The sequence below is a fragment of the Muscardinus avellanarius genome, assembly GCF_963383645.1.
Source record: "Muscardinus avellanarius genome assembly, chromosome: 13".
NCBI lineage: Eukaryota > Metazoa > Chordata > Mammalia > Rodentia > Gliridae > Muscardinus > Muscardinus avellanarius.
Genome location: NC_137799.1, coordinates 34,948,848 through 34,971,878, shown reverse-complemented (window position 1 = coordinate 34,971,878; position 23,031 = coordinate 34,948,848). Strand labels below are relative to the sequence as shown.

At 42.8% G+C, this 23,031-nt stretch overlaps 1 protein-coding gene across 2 annotated transcripts in view; it reads left to right on the top strand.

The window, feature by feature from the left end:
• NR4A3 (nuclear receptor subfamily 4 group A member 3) overlaps positions 1-14,868 on the top strand; it is a gene marked incomplete at its 3' end in the record, with an annotated part of 37,749 nt that extends 22,881 nt beyond the window's left edge. For both annotated transcript variants that reach the window (XM_080708347.1, XM_080708346.1), the window contains 2 exons: positions 1,182-1,360; positions 14,621-14,868. In XM_080708347.1, the coding sequence (XP_080564473.1) occupies positions 1,182-1,360; positions 14,621-14,868 (427 nt within the window). The remainder of the gene's footprint in view (positions 1-1,181; positions 1,361-14,620) is intronic.
• Positions 14,869-23,031: the final 8,163 nt, after the last annotated feature.

Here is a 23,031-nt window from a genome sequence, read left to right as displayed (position 1 = left end):
GGAACCCAGAGGCATTCAACCTCCGAGCTACACCTCCTGCCCTATTTTTTATTCTTTATTTTGAAACCGGGTCTCACTGAGTTGCAGAGGGACTCACTAAGTAGCTGAGGCTGTCTGCGAAACTAAGTAGCTGAGGCTGTCTGCGAACCATGATCCTCCAGTCTCAGCCTCCCAAATGCTGGGATTACAAGAATGTGCCACCACGCCCGGCGTAGCAAGATATTTTAAAGTTAAAACTACAATTAAAGACCACATGAAATTAGTTACACCTTGTTTTTTTTCTCTTTTGCATACTCCTGTGTGCTAGGGGCAATGTGCATGCCCTTCACAACTTAGTGAGACCCCGTTTCAAAATAAAGAATAAAAAATATGGCTGTGACTGTAGCTCAGGGGTAGAATGCCCCTGTGTTCAATCACCAGTACCAAAAATAGAAAACCAAAGAAATTAGAATATTTGCTTTATAGATAAAGGAAAGGACATCCAGAGATATGAAAGGAGTCCCCAAGGTCAGACTGCTAAGCAGTGATGTCCAGAGTGCCTTTTTTGAGAGAAGAATGGGATGACTATGGAAATAATATATGGGCAGGTTTAGAAAGAACCCTCTGCAGCCCCACTGCTCAAAGCAGACAAGATAATACAAAATTAGGCCTCATTTCACATTAGACCACTTTCTAGTTTGTGATGGACTTCTGGCTCCTGAAGGGACTCAGTGAGTTTAAAGCCCGCACAGTTGAATTGTAGTGTCCAGCCTCGGGCCTTACCAGGTTTTGACATTTAAGTAAATAAGGGACAAGCCCTGACTCAGGAGCCCCAAAGGAAACAGGCTCGTGTTCACTGCACAGAGAAGCTCCCCCAGCATAGTCCAGTGCCTGCTGCTTCTTGCCCTGTCCCAGGGCAAGCCAGCAACTGATAGTGGTAATAAGGCAGCAGGTGCTGCAGCCCCATATTGCCCTGGGCTATTGCTCCCCAAGGACATTAGCATAGGCAAGTGATGCGGGTTGTTTATCGCCAGGAACACAGACTTGTTCACAGGAGGTGCCTGCGTATGCTTTATAGCACCACACAAGGTTCTGAGCACTGCCCCTCGGCTGTCCATCCTGGTGCCTGCCTGTTGTGATGTTATCCTGTCGGCCAAGCAGTGCAGATCTGTTTAATGTGTCTCCCCTCATCCACCCCCCAGGTCAAACACTGCTGAAGATAAGTTTGTGTTCTGCAATGGACTTGTCCTGCACCGACTTCAGTGCCTTCGTGGATTTGGGGAGTGGCTCGACTCCATTAAAGACTTTTCCTTAAATTTGCAGAGCCTGAACCTTGATATCCAAGCCTTAGCCTGCCTGTCAGCACTGAGCATGGTCACAGGTAAGTGCCACCTTGCTAAAACCCAGTGTGATCCCAGCCCTACTCCTAGCCTGCACCCAGGTGGATTCTAGCCCCGGGAGTGACACACACAAGAAAATTAGGAAAACACCTGCCACTTTTCTGACATCAGCGAAGTTTAACCTAGTTTAACAAGGACATCATGAGCTTCTAGGAAAAGGATTTCTAGTCTTATCACCATTGTCAACAAACTCGCTTTATGAAAATCTGAGTTCCTACAAGAGCTCACGGACAAGTGAACGAAATTCATCAGAGTTGTTTTCACAAAGGGTTGCAAGGAAGATTTGCTTAGCTTGCCTGTTCCTGTAGGGCAGAGGTGGCAAGTCGTGTCTCCCCAGTTCTTGCCCAATGACCCAAAATTAAACAAATGAATTACAAAAGACAACACAACCTATTAACTTCGACTGGGGGAGGACGGAGGAAAATGGGTATCTTTAAAAATGCAAAAAGAGTACCACCGTTTTTGAAAGTTAAGAACCAGTGGTGTAAACAAATTCTGCTCTCCCTCCAGATGTCTCTCCCTTTCTATCTTTTGGGAGATAAAGAAGCCCTCGAGGGGGGATATTGGACAGGAGAGGGAATGCCAGCCATCTGCCTTGTGGCTACTGAGGCCCAGCTTTGAGCTCCCTTTCCCCCACTTGCCAAGTTTCCTGTTAGATCTTACCCTTTCAATCAAAGAGAGCCTGGTAAATAACGGGGGGGGGGCTCCAAAAGGGGGTATCCAGGCCTAGAATTCATCCCAGTCCTTTTGGTCAGACCCAAGCCACAGGCTAGTCTGTTGGACTTAGGGTAAAGGGCTGAAGGTGGTGAGTTTCCATAATCCAGAGTTCATCCTCCGCCACGGATGGATTCTTTCCGATGCATCAGAGAAAAGCATTGGTTTGTCCAAGTTCTGGTTATGTACGCTAGCTTGGAGCATCTCCCGTGAGATTATCAGGTGAGATGCGTAGCTGGATGTGGGGATGCACACCTGTGAACGCAGTACTTGGGAGGCTGAGATGGGAGGATATTTTAGCTTTGAGGCCAGCCTTAGCAACTTAGTGACAGCCTCAGCAACTTAGCAAGACCTTGTTTCTAAATAAACAAACAGGCTGAAGGTATAGCTATGAAGTAGAATGATGCCCCTGGGTTCAATCCCCAGTACCAAATAAATAAATAAATAAATAAATAAATAAATAAATAAATAGAAAGAAAATGAGATATGTTGCTGTACCTTCAGAAGTTGGGCTGGTTCATTGTGTGGGTGTTTTCATGGAAGGCAAAGCAAAGCAAATGGCACTTGCTACAGTTAGGAAGACACTAAGTGTCTAATCCCATGGGAGCCTCACTTCATCTTTGTTCCTGGATGAAAATCTTGCTTCTTATTTTTGTTTGCTTTTTTTGTTTGGGTTTTTTGTTTATGTTTCTGTTTTGGTGCTGGGGATTGAACCTAGGGTAATTCTACCTCTGCGTCATACCCTTAGCCCTGTTTTATTTTGAAACAAGGACTTGCTAAGTTGCTGACGTTGGTCTTGAACCTGCAATCCTCCTGTCTCAGCCTCCCCACCAAGTACCAGGATATTCACTTCTTTTGATGGGGCTTCCATAGACTTCCAAGAGGGCTATAAATGGAAAAAAAAAAAAAAAGTCTCCTTGGAGTGATGGTGGCAGAGGCTCCCTCGAATTAGACACATGCCTGCCCCTTCCCCCTGGGAGCCCTGGCTCGTCCAAAACCACGTTCAGGGGTATGAGAAAACCGGTAGTGGCTTTAGAAGGCAGCATGTCTCGTGACTATTTTCTTTGACACAGGAGAAAGAGGCTCCAAGGATGGTGATGTTAATGTTAAAGTAATCAGGAAGGAGTGAGTGCTTTTGGGCAGTGTCTTTGGGCCTCCCCAATGGGGCTACCCTCACCCCTGCCAGGCTGTGGTTATAACCACACAAGGAAAACAAGCCCTCCCCTCTCCTTGCTGGCTCCCAGAGGACTATACTGTCTGGGAGGTGGTATAAAATGGCTGAAAGCTTTAGAACATGGCAGCAGAGGGGCTGCCTGGGCGGCAGCAACCAGGATCATGAACATTAACTTTCACCAGTGTCCGTGTGGCTCCCATGAATCTCGACTTCTGAATAAACTATCAGCAGAAAGGGTAATTATGGACTATGATGTCAGGAAATTCATCCCCAGCTTATCTGTTGGTAAACCAGAAGAGAACTCATGAAAGGGAAGTGAGGTCTTAGAAGTTAAGCCAGTCTTGCTTTTAGAAAAAATATTAAGAACTTGAACAGTATTGGTAGTTTAGGTAAACATGGCTTTTTTTTTTCTTCTTAGTTCTTTTTACTTCTTCCTCCCTTCCTTTCGGGGGGCCCCTCCTGAGAAGCTAGGTGGTGAGGCAGGGCAGGAAAGGGTTCCTTTCAGATCACTTTCCCTTTCTACAGTAACGAGGAGTTACCCACAGTTGTGGTTTTCAAATTGTTTTTAGGCCCCCAAATTATCTGTCCTAACCCTTGCCTTTTGCCAATGGCGCACTCCCGAAGTAGCAGAAACGCTTTGCTTCTGCTGGGAGTGCAGTGTGTTGAAATCTGATTAACTATGATTGCATTGAGTAAGTAAGAAGCCCTCTAAACAGAAAATGAGTGTGGAATTGCCACTTTATAAACATCCACTCACTTCGTAAGTAGTGAGGGTCTATATGTGCCCGGAACTGTGATGGCCTCTGGGAATGGGAAGACGAGGCCGGCCTGAATTCTGCAGTCAGGAAGTATCTAGTCTACCAGGAAGTCTTATATGATTATGAGACAATGAACTCACTGTGTGCTTATTAATGCTCAGTGCAGACGTCCAGATAATTGCTAACTTTGGGAGGGGTGAAAAAAGATGGAGGTCATGAATGACTTCCCAAAGTCATTGACACATGGGAATAGATAAAGGACCAAGGACACAGGGTAGCAAGGGTATAACAGTGAAACTCCTGAGCACATTTTTTGGGGAAAAACGTGCTCAGTGGCACACGTTAAATCACATATATGATCTCAGTAAAAATAAGAGGGAAATTAACAAGTGTAGGCTGTGGCACTCAGTGATTGTATGTTCAGGAGGAAGCCTGAGAGAGAAGATGTGAGTCCACAGTGGGTCACAGTTTTCTGCCTTTGGGAGAAGGCTGAGAGCCAATTCTGAACTTTGGGAACATTTAAAGGATTATCAGGGAAACAGTGGATTCTTTGAGATAGTTGCTTTATGACTTGATAGTATGACCTAACCTCAGAGCAAAATGCATTTCCTATATAAGACGGGGGGCAATAAGATTGGAAAGGTTGTTTTGGACCAGATGGCAGAGGGAATCTTGAACATACAAATGCCGTCTTGCAAGTCAGTACACTAGAAGGACGTTCTGGCTTTCTTTTCCATACTCAGATCTTCTGTCATGGGAGACAATGGCTCCTTTCTCTTCGGTGTTATTCCTGGTCCTATTGTAACTTGACCTCTAAGACTGAGAGGAGGAAGGAAGGCAGAACCAAGAGCAGAACACAGACGGGGCGGGACCAGACAGGTGGCTGATCCTGATATTCACTCTACCACCTGTCCTCCCAGGGCTTCCCTGCTCACTCTAAATGGCTACTTGAATACTCTGGTTTACATCAAATATAGCCATCAGCAACACTGCAAGGAAAACTGAGTGGAAAACTTGGCAGGTAGTTTGAAAATAAAGGGGTTGGGCCCAGGATCTGTAGATTGGAGATCTGAGTTCAAGTTTTTACCAGGCCACTTCCTAAACTGGCCAATTTTGGCTTTCAATCTGCAATCCTCTTGTCTCAGCCTCCCAAGTACTGGGAGTCCAGGCAGATGCCATCATGTCCAGTGTTTTACTTTTGATACTGGGGATTGAACCTAGGAGTATTATACATCTAACCTACACTCCCAAACTTAGCTTCTCTGAATATCAATTTTCTCATTTTTCACACGGGACGATGCCTTAGTCCATTTAGGCAGCTATAAAAAATATCATAGCTGCCAGGCGTGGTGGCGCACGCTTGTAATCCCAGTGCTTGAGAGGCTGAGACGGGAGGATCGCACAGGTTCGGAGCCAGCCTCAGCTATTTAGTGAGGCTCTCAGCAACTTAGTGAGACTCTGTTTCCAAATAAAATATAAAATAGGTCTGAGAGTATAGCCCGGAGGTAGAAAAGCCCCTGGGTTCCTCCCATAGTACCACACACACAAAAAAATCATAGCTTGGATAATTCATGATATACACAACAGAAAATTGTTGTCACACTTCTAGAGGGTGAGAAGTCTAAGATCAAGTCAGCAGCAGATTTGGTGTCTGGACAGGGCTGACCCTCTGCTCTGTAGGTGGTATCTTCTTGCTGCTCCTATGTAGCAGAAGGGGAAAATGAGTTCCCTTTGGCCTTTTCTCTATCTCCCCCAAAAGCCTCACCTCTTTATACTGTCACAGGGGTGGTTGGGTTTCAGCCAATGAATTTGAGGAGGGACACAAACACTTAGACCGCAGCAGATGCCTATTTGTATGTTTCTTATAAAATGTAAATAAGCTAACATGTACTTTTCAGAGAAAAAACCTTTCAGACAAGCCTTCATTGTTGTTATCCTAAATGTTAATTGTCTCACAAATTCTTAGTGATTTTTAGAAGAGCAGCTAGCTCTTTCTGAAAGTGTGTAAGCCAAATAATATTTACTGGGTATCTACTACATGCCAGGCATGCAGGCTCTTAACCTCAAAGAGCTTGTGGTGTTGCTTGAGAGACAGACACCTACTCAAAGTCAGTCAGATTACATCAATATGAGCTGCCAGCTGATTGTGGATTCCTGGGCAGTGTGGGTTCAGTGTCTCTGAGAGTGCCCATCAGTAAAGAATGATTATATGTGACATGAGAAGTAGCAGGAACATTATTCCTTAGAGGAAGAGGTAGAACTCAGAGCAGGAAGTCCTGTTAGTCTGTTGGTGTTTCGGCTACAAACCCATCTCTCTTAAAGAAACCATTTCTCCTCCTTCTTTGTATGGTTGTCTCTGAGTTAGCCTGTGCCCTAAATCCTACTCAGAAAGAGAAGTTACTTTTCCTTGAGGAGGCTCCTGATAGCTACCACCCACACCTTTCCTCATTTCCCGCTCCCTACCATGAGGAAGAGAATTTGCTGTTTCTTATATGGACCCAAGAGACTGAACTGGGAACTATAAGATAGCAAAATTTAGCTCAACATCAGAAACCAAGACAGAATGATTTGAAATTAGAATTTGCTCCCCTGGGAAGTGAATTCTCATAGACAGAACTATCTAAAATTGGAATAAAGTTGCCTTGGAGAGTAAGTTCTTGCCTTGGAGAATGAGATTGACCATCAGAGACTAGATGAACTTTAGGTATAGATGGAGTCAAGCATCTCCTGGGGACCAGGATTGACCAGGGAAGAGCTTAGTCACCTTTCAGATGCAAACGCCACTCGAATCACAGATTCTGATTGGTGGGTCTGCAGCCTCTCAGCATTTTTTTTTAAACAAGCTCCCAGGTTATGTTGAGGCCACTGGCTAAGGGACCATTTCCTTGAGTAAAAAGGAACAAGTGAACCTATTGGTAATTGTGAGTCTCTGAAATTAATAATAGCTACCATTTAAAAATTCATAGTGAGCCTGGCATGGTGGCACACCCTTGTAATCCCAATACTTGGGAGGCTGAGACAAGAAAATCACAGGTTCATGGCCAGCCTCAGCTACTTAGTGAGATCCTCCTCAACTTAGTGAGACCCTGTTTCAAAATAAAGAATAAAATAATAGGGCTGGGGGTGTAGCTGAGAGGTAGAATGTCCCTGGGTTCCATCCCCAGTACTGAAAAAAAAAAAGCATAGTGTCAGGCACTGTGCCAAGGGCTTTACATCTGTTATTTTAATGTTGTCTCAAAAATAGATGAGAAAGAATTACAGCAGAGGCAGAAGCAGGGAGATCAGTCAAAAGCTATTGAAACAATGTAGGTAATAGATATTGAGACCTGGGTCCGGAGGAAGTTTGTACTGAGGAGGCCATTGATGTAAATATTGGAGAGATAGCCAGGTGTGGTGGCGCACGCTTGTAATCCCAGAGCTTGGGAGGCCGAGACAGGAGGATCGCACAGGTTCGGAGCCAGCCTCAGCTACTTAGTGAGGCTTTCAGCGACTTAGTGAGACCCTGTTTCCAATTAAGTATAAAATAGGTCTGGGAGTATAGCCCGAAGGTAGAAAAGCCCCTGGGTTCCACCCCCAGTACCACCAAAAAAAAAAAAAAAAAAAAGAATATAGTTGAAATTTGGGGACAGATTAATTGATGAGCCATTCAAGGAATGGATTGTTAGAAATTATTATGAGAGGGGTGGGGAAGATTGTGATGATTAGTAGACCTACTCAGAAACGTGGCTGACTTGAAAGGGAAGGTAATGAACTGAGTTTTAAAAATAGAAGATGTTTTCAAATATTCATTAAGTGCTTACTATAGGCTAGGATTATTATTAATTATTATTATTATTATTACCATTACCATCATCATTATTGTACTGGGCATTAAACCCAGGGGTGTTCTACCTTTGAACTATACCCCAAACCTTATTTTTTATTTTGAAACAGTGTCTTGCTAAGTTGCTGAGTTTGGCTTGGAATCTGCAATCCTCCTGTCTCCGCCTCTCAAGTACTCCTGCACCACCGAGCCTGGCTTATATGCTAGGTATTATTGCAGACACTTTATATGTAATAACTCATTTAATTATTACCACAATCAATGAGGCAACTGCCATTGTTATCCCTATTTTATAAATGTGGGAACAGACTCAAAGTCATCCAAATAATAAGTGATAGAGCTAGAGGTATGGTCAGGAAATCTGGATCCAAAGCTCTTGATGTGGTAGGTTTTAGCTTACAAATCTTTTTGCTATTGTAATATTCTAAATAAGTGCACGTCTGTTTATTTAATTTGAGCAATTCACACCTTTAGTACTTAGCTTACCATTTTTATATGTCCTCGATCCTCCGTTTAGGTCATCACTGAACAGATGTTTACTGAGTGTCTCATAGTACTAGGTGTGGTGCTGGTGATACAGTGGTGAGCAAATACAGTTCATTTCTCATAGAGTTTACATTTCATGAAAGAGGCAGCAATTGCCACATGTCTATCTGGTTTCAAGTTGTTCTGTTCCAGAAACAGAAAGAATAGGGTGTCATGGGAGTACAGCGATCCAGACAGTCACCAGAAGGTGGTTCCTCAGTTTTTGTCTTCCTGAAAGGTTTCTGTCAAGACACACATGGAATAAGCATAAAAGATTTATTTAGTGAAGTGAATGGACAAGTTTTAAGATGAAGCTGTGTTAGGATAGGAATATGTTCCAGAAAGTTGTGTATGGTCCTTCCAAGAGAGGAAATGGAAAATAGCATCTTCCACATGGTGAGTTTTTATCCCTCTGCCAACTCCCCCCCTAGTGTATTATGAACTTGGGGAAGTTACTGTCATCTCACCCCACAGCTTAGAAGTCTGCTCCGTTTCTGCCATATTGAAAAATTTCCCTTTGGTACCTAAGAGAAGCCCAAGGACTTAGCGCCCTGTGCATGCTTCAGAGTTGGAAAGCCTCTTAGGATGGTTGTACCCAACCCCTTTCAGATTTAAGGAAGTAGTATCTGGTCACAAAAGAGGCAGTTTATGGGCAGGGTTCTCCATCACCTAAGATGGCATGATTTTTTGTCACTCCCAATAGAACAGCCCATAATTTCCACCCCTTATTTGTCTAGCTACCTAACAGGGGCAAAAAGGGAAGCTTCCTTGAAGAAATATTTGGCTCGAGATCTAAAGGATGAGTAGCTTTTTTTTTTTTTTTTTTTTTTTTTTGGTGGTGGTACTGGGGGTGGAACCCAGAGGCTTTCTCCAGGCTATACTCCCAGACCTTTTTTATATTTTATTTGGAAACAGGGTCTCACTAAGTTGCTGGAAGCCTCACTGAGTAGCTGAGGCTGGCTTCGAACCCGTGCGATCCTCCTGTCTCAGCCTCCCAAGCGCGGGGATTACAAGCGTGCGCCACCACGCCCGGCTGAGTAGCTCTTAACCAGATGAAAATTAAAAAATAAAAACATGAACACAGACCTAAATGGCTATATTTTTAACTCATTCTCTCCCCCTCTTTACCCCTCCTCAGCCCCATTCCCTTCCCTCCTGTCCTCCCTCTCAGCAGAGATGTCTGGAATAGATAACTAAAATACACAGGAATCCAGCTGTGTCTTTAGATGTTAACTCCACGCATAGATTAGGATCTGCTGTCTGTTTTCCTCACTTCTCTAACCCCAGTGGCTATAACATGGTCTGACACAGAAGAGGTGTTCAGTGAAGTACTGGTTGGAAGCGCAAGGTACACAGAAAGTAAGGGGAGTTACAGGGAGGTTAGTGCGTCTCTGGATGCAGAGACACTGCCTAACAATTAGAGGCACTCAAAGAGGGAGGCGAGCCTGGCATAAAAGAAGCATCTCTGGAGTTGGTGTGAAAGAAATTAGCCAGTTGCTAATGTTGACCCCGGGGAAGTCAGTTAACTCTTTGAATCTCAGCTTTCTTGTCTATTAATTAAAGATAAACTCTGTCCTGCCTAATTCACAGGGTTGGTGTGAGGGTGAGACAAAATAATCTTAATTAAAAGAGTATAATGTAACTCACTATTAAATACTTTCTTATTATCAGGTTAAGGTCCTGGATACTCCCTGTCCAAATGGTACCTGATTCCTTCTTTGCAGCCTTTTAAGTAGAGATTCTTCTTTTAGGTGGAAATTTGAACTAGGTAAACCAAACACCTTCCGATTTATATACACAATGATTATGACACGTAAATCTATGACTTCTGTACGTTCTATTTTCAATCCATAAGGCCTAAATTAAAACACTGAAGTATGGGATAAGTATTGTGTAGATCAAAATGCAAGAAAATACCCGGAAGCTTATTTTGTTTAGTGGTGGATAAAGACCTTAATCAAAAATCATCTGTGCAAGATTCTCCATAAAATAGAGAATCCAAGCCTATGACGTCTGAGCTCGGCATATGTCTGCTCTGTGGCTCTATTTACCTAGATGCAAGAAGAAAGGGGTTCCCTTCATCTAACATGCTAGTGACTGGAGCTTTAAGGAATTTTCAGTGACTGGGAAGGTCCCTCACACTTACCGACTCCCTAGCGATCTGAAAATCTTGCTGGCTGCTGGCAGGAGGTTGTGCGGTAAAGAAGCCACACATCCAGCGGACCACTAGAAACAACAAAGAAAGGTTGAGGTGCCTTTGCCTTCTAACAGGAGTGTCTCTGAATTCCTCAAGGAATTCCAGGCCTAGGGTTGATCCAGCTGGCAGGAGGTATCGATCTCCACTTGAATTCACTGAATAAATAATGGTTGCCATAGTTATTGAGCAGCCGCAACTGGCTGCAGAGCTGGAATACTCCACGGGCCCCTTCTGTGAGTTTGGCCATGAGAAAGTCTGGCTACAAGGTTCCCCCTCCCAGAAACCCAGCCAGCAAACCACTCAGTCTCTTCATCCCCATAATGAAAAGAGGACCGAGAATATTCTGTTAAGACTTGAGGCACCGAAGGGAAGGGAAAGCTCAGTACAATGGACTGGCATTTTATTTTGAGCAAAGCATCTCTCCCCAGCTTGTGAATCTAATTTGCTATTTCTCAGCATTAATAGAATTTAGACTCAACAAGATGGTGTGTGATCGTGTTACAGCTACTAGAGGGCTTCACAAAGGACACGCTCCCGTGTTCTGTTTTAACATTGTTATACAAACAGCATCCACCTGGGAATTCTATTTATTATTATTATTATTATTATTATTATTATTATTATTTTGGTGGTACTGGGGGTGGAACCCAGAGGCATTCTACCTTTGGGCTATACTACCAGACCCATTTTATATTTTATTTGGAAACAGGGTCTCACTAAGTTGCTGAGAGCCTCACTAAGTAGCTGAGGCTGGCTTCGAACCTGCGCGATCCTCCTGTCTCAGCCTCCCGAGCGCGGGGATTACAAGAGTGCGCCACCACGCCCGGCTCACCTGGAAATTAAAAAAAAAAAAAAGGTTAAAAAGTGATTGAACCCTCTCATAAATATTTTTACTTTTTTTGTTTCCTTCTCTCTCTGCAGAAATAATTTTGGCACAGGTGTGATCACAGCTTAGATACTATTTAATATTCTGTTCCTCATTTAATATTATAACTGGTTTTCGCATGTTGCTTCACATGATCCATATTTGCCCTTTTCAGTGTTCGCAGAATCTTCCATTGTGTGAACAGGCCATCGTGTTCATCAGTGGTTCCCTATTATTCAACCCTTTATCTTTTTTTTTTTTTTTTCCTTTTTGTACTGGGGATTGAACCCAGGGGTGTTCCACTTCTGGGCTACACCCGAACCCTGTGTTATTTTGAAACAGGGTCTCAGCTAAGTTGCTGAGGGTCTCACTAAGTTACTGAGATTGACCTCAAACCTATAATCCTCCTATCATGGCCTCCCTAGTACTGTGATCACAGATGTGTGGTAATGTCCTGGCCAACTTTTTTCTTTTTTTAACTTTTTTTGTGTGTGTGGTGCTAGGGATTGATTGAACCCAGGAGCATTTTTATTTTTTATTTTGAAACAGGGTCTCACTAAGTTGCAGAGGGCCTCACTAAGTAGCTGAGGCTGGTCATGAACCCAGATCCTCCTGTCTCGGCTTCCCAAATGCTGGGATTACAAGTGTGCAACACCATGCCTGGCTCAACTTTTTATCTTTTCCCCAGTGTTTTGGTTATTTGTGTTCTTGGGGATAATGGTTTGCAGTAGATAATGCTACACCAAGTGTCTCCATGCATAGTTTGACTTTTGTGTTGAATTTTTCCTTCAGATAAATTCCCAAGAGTAGGATTACTTGGTCAGAGGGTGTGAACATGTTGTGACTCTGGAGAATTACTGCCAAATTTGCAGCCTGCTTTTATGCTTTGGAGGGGAAAAAAAAGGTAAAGCTTAAGGCAGAACACCGCTGGAGGCAGGATTTCTCTTGAAATGCACTCTTGGGAACTTCTTCTGAAACTGAAATACAGTGACTAGGGGGTTAGTAAAGGTGAGCTGCAGGGAGAGGTTTGCACTGGGCTGGTTAGCTAATTGTTTCCAGGAGAAAGCAAAGGCGTGGACTGCAAAGCTTGGAAATGGGGGATCTTTGCTGCCTCTAATCTTGCAGTGGCCAAATACTTGCCAAGTGTCAGGTACTGTCCAGGTGATCAGCCCTTGACAGTCCACAGAATACTTTAATATAGCATCATCTTAGCTGAGCCTCAAACAACCCATGAGGGGGTGGGGTTGTTATAAACCTACTTTCCCATTTTCCTATGAAGACATCAAACCATAGAGAGATTAGGTCACATGCAAGTGTGTAGTGTACTAGTAAGTGACAGAATCAGGATGGGAGGTGAGGTCTAACTCCAAACCCAGGGCGCCTTTCTCTATAGCGTGTTGAATGGACCTGAGACACCTATGAATTATAACCCACTGAGATGCTGGGGGAAATTTTCATTGGTGTGGTGTGTGTGTGTGTGTGTGTGTGTGTGTGTGTGTGTGCAGCTGGGGCTCGAACCCAGGGACATTTTACTTCCAAGCTACACCCCTAGACTGACTTTATTTTTTATTTGCTCCTTTTTTTTTTTTTTTTTTTTGGTGGTACTGGGGTTCCTGGAAGCCCTTCTACCTCCGGGCTACACTTCCAGACCTATTTTTACATTTTTTTTAAAATTTGGAAACAGGGTCTCCTAAGCCAGCGCGTGCGGCTGGCTTCGAACCTGTGCGATCCTCCTGTCTCTGCCTCCCAAGCGCGGGGATTACAAGCGCGCGCCACCACACCCAGCTGACTTTATTTTTTATTTGGAAACAGGGTCTCACTACTTTGCTCAGAGCCTTGCTAAGTTGCTGAGGCTGGCTTCAAACCTATGATCCTCCTGTTTTAGCTCCCCTCCCAAGTACTAGGCTTACATTTATGTGCCACTATGCCCAATATCCATGGTTGTACTTTAAAATAACTTAACACATCAGAACTGGAAAAAACCTTAGAGGTCATTAAATCCAACCTCCTCCCTTGACAGGCCCTGAGATAGAGGAACTTGCCTAAGTCATATACAACTTGCCAAGCCGGAAATAATGCAGATTTTCTGGTTCCCAGACCTCTTTTATTTGGGATAAGAAAAGAGAAAAATGTCCAGATAGGTGCTTTATTTCTTTAGTTGGCTTTTGCTTTAGAGAAATAACTTTCCTAACAAAAAGATCTCCAAGTTAAGAAAAAAACACTAAATCTAGGAAAAATTAGAAACTAATGCTTGCCTTTTTTCATTAGAGGGATATCTTTCATCCCTCAAAAATTATGATTTTTACATGAACATATACTGAGAGAGGAAAAGTTTGAGACATCTAAGGCCAAGTCTCTTCCCTTGGAAAAGAGGCTTTGCTCTCCAAAGGCTGATGGAGAACAAGGCAGCTTGTATCAGGAGATGCGGCAGTGCTCTGCAATGAAACTACACAATCTGCCTCAACGACGGGATTCAAATCCCACCTTTAGCACCTGTATGACTTTGGGAAAATCATTTGACCTTATTCAGAAAACAGACCATAAATTGGGCATGGTGGCATACAACCATTATCCCAGTACTTGGGAGGTTGAGACAGGAAGATAGCAAGTGTGAGTACTACCTTGACAACTTAGTGAGACCCTGTTTAAAAATTTAAAAAGTAAAAAGTTAAAAGGGCTGGAGTTGTAGCTCAAAGGTAGAATGCCCTGAGTTCCATCCCCAGTACCCAAAACAAACAAACAAAAAATAAATGTAGTTATTTAATATGGGGAGCATTTTATACATTGTTTCATAAAATATGAGGTAGTGGTATCCTTGTGCCATACATTATAAAATGCCTGCACCACATCTTTCTCATCTGTTCCTCTTCTGATCAACGTTTCCAACTCTGCAGCAGGGAGATGCATGTATCCTGTACAGAGGGCCAGGTGTAGGTCAATGGGTATTTCAAAAGGAGAACCTTGACTCTTCTCAATGCTGGTTGGCATGACAATGCCAGAATGCGCTTTAGATTGGGCAGCCTTTGCATTAGCAACGTGAGTCCTCCGGGATGGGAAACATTATTTCCTTTGCCTGGATATGTTTCTAAGTCCCTCTGAAAGAGAACTGGGTACTGACAGAGCCTTTTGAGACCTTAGCAGGATATCTCTACCTCCTAAAATTGCCCTGTTCCATCCCTCTGCAGAACGACATGGGTTAAAAGAACCAAAGAGAGTGGAGGAGCTATGCAACAAGATCACAAGCAGCTTAAAAGACCACCAGAGTAAAGGACAGGCTCTGGAGCCCACCGAGCCCAAGGTCCTGAGTGCCCTGGTAGAACTGAGGAAGATCTGCACCTTGGGCCTCCAGCGCATCTTCTACCTGAAGCTGGAAGACTTGGTGTCTCCACCTTCTGTCATCGACAAGCTCTTCCTGGATACCCTCCCTTTCTAAGAAGCTGGAGCAGACTCATTCGCTAGCACCTGCTTGCTAAGCGGCAAAGGGATGGGTGTGGACACTACCATTTTCTGTCCTTCCTTCAGAGAAAAAGCAGTTCCTGTGGGAAGCAAAGACTTCTTCTTTTCTTTTCCTTTCCTTCCTTTCTTTCTTTCTTTCTTTCTTTCTTTCTTTCTTTCTTTCTTTCTTTCTTTCTTTTTTTTTTTTCTGGCGCCTTTCCTTATAACCTAAAGCCAGAAAACTTGCAGAGAATTGTGTTGGGGTTGTGTTTTATATTTAGGCTTTGGAGGGTGGGGTGGGAGGGGGCGTAGTTCATGAAGATTTTCTAAGAAATTGCTAACAAAGCACTTTTGGATGATGCTATCCCAGCAGGAAAAAAAAAAAAAAAAAGGATAATGTAACTTTTAAAACTCTTTCTGGGGAATACAATTATGGTTGCTTTGTATTTACAAGCAAGAACAGCCGAAGGTTGTTCGCCAGGGTAAGCTGTGTGTCGAGATTGATACCTTTAGATTACACTTCCTGTTTCAAGGGTATGGATGTGGTGCAAACTAGGCAGAAATTCCCTTTTCTTAATTTCTTTATTTTCCTTTAACAAATGGCGAATGATGGAGGATCACCTACAAATCAAACATAGCAAAACAATAATGGCTGTTTGCTTCCATATACAAGTGCAATTTTTTTAAAGTGCTGTCTTACTAAGTCTTGTTCATGAACTCTCCTTTCTTTTATATGAAACTAAAAAGGAGGCAGTCATGTTGGCAAATAGCACGCTAATTTTCCTAGCAAAGGCTTGGTCCATCTTCCCTGTAGAACCTTTCTGAGGTATGTGGCCCATCCAAGACTTCAAGGCCATTCTTGATGGAACTGATCCTTGCCACCATCCAGCTGTCTGGAAGGGGGATCAGATTATAAAACGGATTACTGTACAACTGTGGTTATGTTGTCAACCCTGCCAGAGTTCTCTAAACTTCCTTCAATTGTAGCAACTTATTGATATAACCTTCATTCAGAAGCCCAAGAAGCATTTGGTCAGTCAACTATTTGCTCCCCAGATGAGAACATGCAAATAAGTAGAAACTGGGTCATACAGGGTAAGCTCCAGGGAGAATATGGATTTTTTATATATATATATATAATTTAATTTTTGTTATTGATCAAAGAGACAATTTTGGAGAGCAAACAAGGCTTCCTTTTTTTAAAAAAAAAACAAATAGTATTAATGTGAGTACTAGAAAAGGTTAGTGGGCTGCGTTTCAACATTCCGTGTTCGTACTCCCTTTTGTATGTTTATACTGTTGATGCCATATTATTATGAGATACTTTGTTGCATAGTGTCTTTATTTGTATAAACATTTGTATGCACGTTATATTGTAATAGCTTTGCCTGTATTTATTGCAAGACCACCAGCTCCTAGAAGCTGAGTTACAAAATAATTAAATGGGGGTGTTCACAGTGACTTGGATACACCAATTAGAAATTAAATAAGAAAAAATATATATAAATAGAGCAGGTTACATATATATATTTATAATGTGTCTTTTTATTAACCATTTGTACAATAAATGTCACCTCCATTGCCAGTTATTTTATGATTCATTTGCAGTGACTTTTAAGGCAGTACTGTTTAGCACTTTGATATAAAATTTTGCTTATGTTTTGCTAAATTCCAATGTTTGAAGATTTTTAGGTCTAAAAGTCTTTATATTATATACTCTGTATCAAGTCAAAATATCTTTGGCCATTTTGCTAAGAAACAAACTTTGAATGTCAAACTGATGTCACAGTAGTTTTTGTTAGCTTTAAATCATTTTGCTTTAGTCTTTTTAAAGGAAAAAAATAAGACTATACTGTTTATATTGTCATTAAATTATACAATCAAACAAATGCCAAATGAATTGCCTAATTGCTGCAAAGTATAACCCAGATAGCGAATCATTTACTTTCTTTTCCTGAAAGTCATTCTGATATTTGATCATGTATTATGTTTGTGTGAGCTTTTATGAAAGATTGTTATTTTTATATCAAGATGATAGGGCCTGGAGTGTTAGGATTTTTGAAACATTAGACTTGGAAGGAACCCGACTTGTTAACCTGTCCAGCATCCTGAAATTCATAGAGGAGAAAACTGGGGCCCATAGAAGGGTGAAGAGTTACCCAAGGTCAAACAGCTAGTAACAGAATCAAGACTAAGATTTAATTCACCTTTACATAGTCTTTTTTTTCCCCTCAACTTACTGCATCTATAGGAAAATAGGCTTTTAAACATAATCACTAGTATTAACATTTTATCCGAAGATAACCACAAGTCAAGTAGTACTTCTGCATTAATTTTCAAGCTTATATGCAAACATAATAAACATTATTAAATATCGGGAAAGCTAACATTTCATACGAGGTAGCTTCAGACCAAATTCAAATTGAATTTGAATAAATTAGAAGTATTGTGCATACATAACCTTCCTGTGCACCATGAGTATTTGGAAAGTTAATCCTTGTTTTTGTCGTGTCTGGGAAGGAAAAAGCAAAGCAAAACAAAAACACAGGACCCTAGAGAAATGCTGTTACTTTTTATTTTCACACCCATTAGATTGAAAGGAAAAGGACTCATTAGCCTTCTTATCTATTTGGTTAGAAGGATTGAAGAAGTCTTTTTGGTTTTCGGTCCAGATACTAGTGCTGAAAATAAAGATTATAGCCAGTGTTCTTTTGTCTTCCATAGTTACTATAACTATGAGAGCCTCCCGAGTCGGCCGTCAATTCAGATCTCTCTTTTTGTTTGAGTGTTAACACACAAGTGTGTACAGAGTGGACGACCACACTAGCTCAGAAGAGGACAAGAAGCGTGAAAGCAGGTGATTTTTCCCCCTCGAGGGAGAGCTCTCGGTGTGAACGGGCCCTCCGAGGGCGGAAATCAGGAATCCACCAGCTGCAAGTGGAGAGTGCCTTGCTTTTATTTCAGACAGCAGAGTTTCCCCGAGTTCCTCTGCCCCGCTAACAGCATTGCTCTTCAGTGTGTGTTAACCTGTGGTTTGAAAGAAATGCTCTTGTACATTAACAATGTAAATTTAAATGATTAAATTAAATTACATTTTACCAATGGCTACTGGTGTGTTGAATAAGCATGCTTCATTTAACAGTCTCCTCTTAATCATTTCTATAACAGTATTTGCTGTGAACCCTGAAACACATCCCAGAATGGATTTTTTTAAAAGGCTTAGCAATGCTGAAAAATTAATAGGCATTCTGAATTGGAAATAGATTAAACCTCACTGATTGGGAAGAAGGACATTCTAAATTCAATAACCATTTATTGACGACATCCCGGGGGCGAAGCACGGCTGGGTACTCCGAGGAGATACAAACACGCACAGTGTGTGAAATTCCATTTCTCTCCCGGCTGTACAGAACTTAAATGGAGCTAACAATTTGCTGCCTAACAGTATTCTTCTGAGCTTGAAGGACTCACTTCTACATCAAGATGATAGGATATTAATTGTTGGTGAACAAAAATTTATAAGAATCAAGGCCGCGGTTTCTCAAGGACTGGGCAGTGCTCTGCCTTTTTGTTTAGGCCATCACCACCATCAAAAGCCTCTTCATAGCCAGTCCTGGTGGTGCATACCTATAATCCCAGTACTTGGGAGGCTGAGACAGGAGGATCATAGGTTCAAGGGCAGCCTCAGCAACTTAGTGAGACCTTATTTCAAAATAAAAGATTTTAGAAAAGGGCTACAGGTGCAGCTCATAAGTACAATGTCTCTAGAATGTACAAAGGGGAAAAGAAAAGCAAACACAGCTTTTATTCAACTCTACCCGCAACACCTTATATCCTCAGTACAAATGTTTTATTTGTGTGCTGAGGGATCAGCAATGACAGGGCTCTCCCAATCTAGTTCACCAGTTTATACACAAGGTTTATTCTGTGACATGTAAGTGTCTGTGCGTCCTAGGCCCCAAACTCTTTTTTTTTGGGGGGGGGGGTCTGGGGATGGAACCCAGGGGCATTCAACCTCCGAGCTACACCCCCTTCCCTAGTTTTTATTCTTTATTTTGAAACCGGGTCTCACTGAGTTGCAGAGGGCCTCACTGAGTAGCTGAGGCTGTCCGCGAACCGTGATCCTCCAGGTCTCAGCCTCCCGAATGCTGGGATTACAAGCGTGCGCCACCACACCCGGCTCCCCAAACTCTTCCTGCTGCTTCTCAACTGGACTTTTGTCACTCCAACCATAAACTATGACCAGTAAGAAAAGAAGAGGTACAGTTCTTTTCTGGGAACAATAGGGACATAGGCCTGGTTGGAATAGGAAGGGCAACAGAAAGGTCAGAGATAAATAAGGCCATAGCTGAATTTGACCACGTGACCATAGTTGGATTTCTACAAGCTAAATACATGATGACAAATGAGCTCATGGCTGACTTTCTCTTAATGGTGATAAAATATAAATTATATAAAATTTATCATCCTAGCCGGGCATGGTGATATACACTTGTAATCCCAGTATTTGGGAGACCAAGACAGGAAGATCCAGGTTCGTGGCCAGCCTCAGCTACTTAGTGAGACCCTCCATAACTTAGTGAGACCCGGTTTCAAAATAAAGAAAGAAAAATCAGGCTGGATGTGTAGCTTGGTAGTAGAATGCCCCTGGGTTCAATCCCCAGCGCCACACACACACACACACACACACACACACACACACACAGAAAAAAACATTATCATCCTAACCATTTTCAAATATATGGTGCATTAGTGTTAAAGTACATTGATCTTGTGCAACCAGTCTCCCAAACTCTTTTCCCTTTTTGTAAACTTAAAACTATACTCATTATAAGGTCCCCATTCCCTCTCCATAGCACCTTGGTGACCATTATTCTACCTGCAGTATCTACGAATTTGCCTACTCACATAAATAGCCATATAGAATTCATCCTTCGGTGACTGGCTTATCACTTAGCATGTTGTAGTAGGTGTCAGCATTTCCTTCTTTTTAAAGGCTGAATAAGTATTTCGTTGTACATATATATCACACTTTATTTGTTCATACATTGATGGACACTTGGATTACTACTTCTTGGCCATCATGAGTAATACTGATATGGACAAGGGTATACAGATATCTCTTCCGTACTTGGCTTTTTATGTTCTTGGCTAATTGTTGAGTTTTGAGCTTAAATATGAGTCAGTGCTTCCCAAGGACAATCTTGATTATATATGGGTGTGTATGTGTGTTTTGTTGCATTTATTTGTTTGTTTGTTTGTTTGTTTGTTTCCCTAGAAACAGATTTATTGAGCCCAGAGGCATTCTACCTCCGAGATACTGAGATACACCCCCAGCCCTTTCTCTGCTTTTCACTTTTTATTTTGAAACAGGGTCTAAGTTATGGAAGGCCTCACTACTTGCTGAGGCTGTCCTCAAACCTTCAATCCTTCTGCCTCAGCCTCCCAAGTACTGGGATTATAGTGTGCCCCCACACCTTGTCCCATTTCCTTTTTGCAGGAGGCACCTGAGATTGCCCTGCAAGCAACAATGTTGATAAGCCCTTGTTTTATGGCTAGAATAAAAACTGAAAGCACTAAAATCTAAGAGGCTTAGTATTTGTCCAAATCTGTTTCTTTGAAAAGGCCCAAGCGATCCATCAAGTGTCAAAGGGAGCTTTTGTAGTTTCTTCTATTTAACACCCCTCACCGTGAATAAAATGACTCAGAAAATTCTCGCTCAGAGTTGTCTGAGTTGCTGTGATGCTGACATCAGCACTGTTGTGTTTGGCTTGTGCGGCGGCACACCGTCATCCCTGTTTTATTGTTTCTGTCTCTGACCCATTGCATGGCTCCATCAGTGAGCCCAGGATCACCAGTCCCTTGGATTACCTTCTGTAATACTGGCTGTCACCTGAGATGAACCTCCTCGGGTATTTGATTTGAGGAAAAGAAAAGAGAAGCCTAACTTTTATTAAGCATCTGTTGTGTACATGAGATACTTCAGTAAATTAAATGCTGTGGTCTCATTGAATGCTGTGTGTGTGTGTGTGTGTGTGTGTGTGTGTGTGTGTGTGTGTGGTGTTGGGGAGTGGATCCAAGACTCAGGGGCATTCTACCTCTGAATTATACTCCCAGCCTTATTTTATTTTATTTGTGGGTCTGAGGATGGAATCCAGAGGCATTTGACCTCTGAGCTACACCCCCTGCCCAATTTTTTATTCTTTATTTTGAAACAGGGTCTCACTAAGTTGCGGAGGACCTCACTAAGTAGCTGAGGCGGTCCGCAAACCGTGATCCTCCCAAATGCTGGGATAACAAGCATGTGCCACCACACCCAGCCCATTTTATTTTTTTATTTTGAAACAGGGCCTCATTAAGTTTTGGAGGGCCTCACAAGTTGCTGAGGCTGGCCACGAACCTGTGATTCTCCTGTCTCACCCCCTGAGTACTGGGATTACAAGCATGTGCTACCATGCCCTGCGGAATGCCTACTATTTCTAAGACAGTGAGGTTGTCAGTCTAAAATGGGGACTACTGGGAAAGAATAAGTACATGGCCCATGAGACTCCAGGCAGTACATGGGATTTGAATCCATGTCCCTACGGCTCTTCTGCCCTTGACTGCCTTCCTGGAGCTTAGTCATTAGAGCTCTGCTCCTCCCCAGAACACAACGTCATTCAGCCTCTGCGTTGTGCTCAGCAGCAAATGGTAAGGACTCCAATCACAGCCACTGTCTGATACTCTGACTCACCCTTATTTTTTATTCTTGTCCAATTTGGCCACCCCTCTAATTCCTCAGGCTTCTTGATGTCACAGGCCCCCATCATTCTCAAACTGTCCCTCAATAGTCTTAGACCCACTGAGCCTTATAACAACAGCCCTGGTCCACTCTTGGACTCCCCTCTGGTGCTCCTAACTCTGGACACAAATGTTCTCCACCCCCAGAGTGGACTCACATCATTCAACCCCTCACCATGTGTCCACTACTGGCCTACCTCCCGACTTCCAGGTAGACTGCCAACTTCTACGTGGCTCTAGAGTTGACATCTTCAAAGTTGCTCTGCTTTAGATTCAGCAACCACCTCTCTGGCCCCTTCTGGTCACTTTCACCAAACCCCCAAAGACCAATCCTGTCACCACCCCCCAACACACACACACACACACACACACACACACACACACACACACACACACACACATTCTGCTGTCTTTGTCCCTTCAGGGACCTGCTGGAGCAAGCCAGAGCGCCAGGCAGCCCTCGTTAGCTTTGGAGGTGTCCCTTTCCCAGCCGCCTGGCCTTCATTCTGCCCTGTGAACTACGGTCCCCTACCCTCGACTTCTCATTTCTAAAAGCCTCATTCCTTCTCCCTAAGCATTTCATCTTTGCTCATTATTTTCTTCTATATTTTAACCAGCTGCACAAAATCACACAAAGATGTTTTTAAAAAGGCATATGCTGCATGACAACATCTAAGTCAAGGATGGATCGTATGTATGGCAGTGGTCCCATAAGATTATAATAGAGGGGAAATATTCCTATTGCCTAGTGATGCTGTGGCCAACACAATGTCCTAGAGCAAGGCATTTTCTGCTGTGGTGATGTGGGGTAAACAAAACTATTATACTGCCAGTCATATGAAAGTACAGCAATGCAATTATGTGCAGTACATCATACCTGAAGATCATAAATGCCTGTGTTACTGGCTTCTGTGTTTGCTATTTTATTCTCTTCTCTTCTCCTCCTTCTTCTCCTCCTCCTCCTCCTCCTCCTCCTCCTCCTCCTCCTCCTCCTCCTCTTCTTCTTCTTCTTCTTCTTCTTCTTCTTCTTTTCTCTCTCTCTCTCTCTCTCTCTCTCTCTCTCTCTCTCTCTCTCTCTCTCTCTCTCTCTCATTTGCAGTACTGGGTGGAACCCAAAGGCATCTATTTCCAAGCTACACCCCCAGCAGCCCTATTTTTTTTTAATTATTCTTTATTTTGAAACAGGGTCTCATTGAGTTGCAAAGGCCCTCACCAAGTAGCTAAAGCTGGCTGTGAACCATAATCCTCCTGTCTCAGCTTCCCAAATGCTGGGATTATAAGTGTGCACCACCACTCTTGTTCCAATTTCTCATTATTTTGGAGTGTGCTCTTTCTACTTATAAAATTTTGCTGGTGTGGTGGCCCATGCCAGTAATCCCAG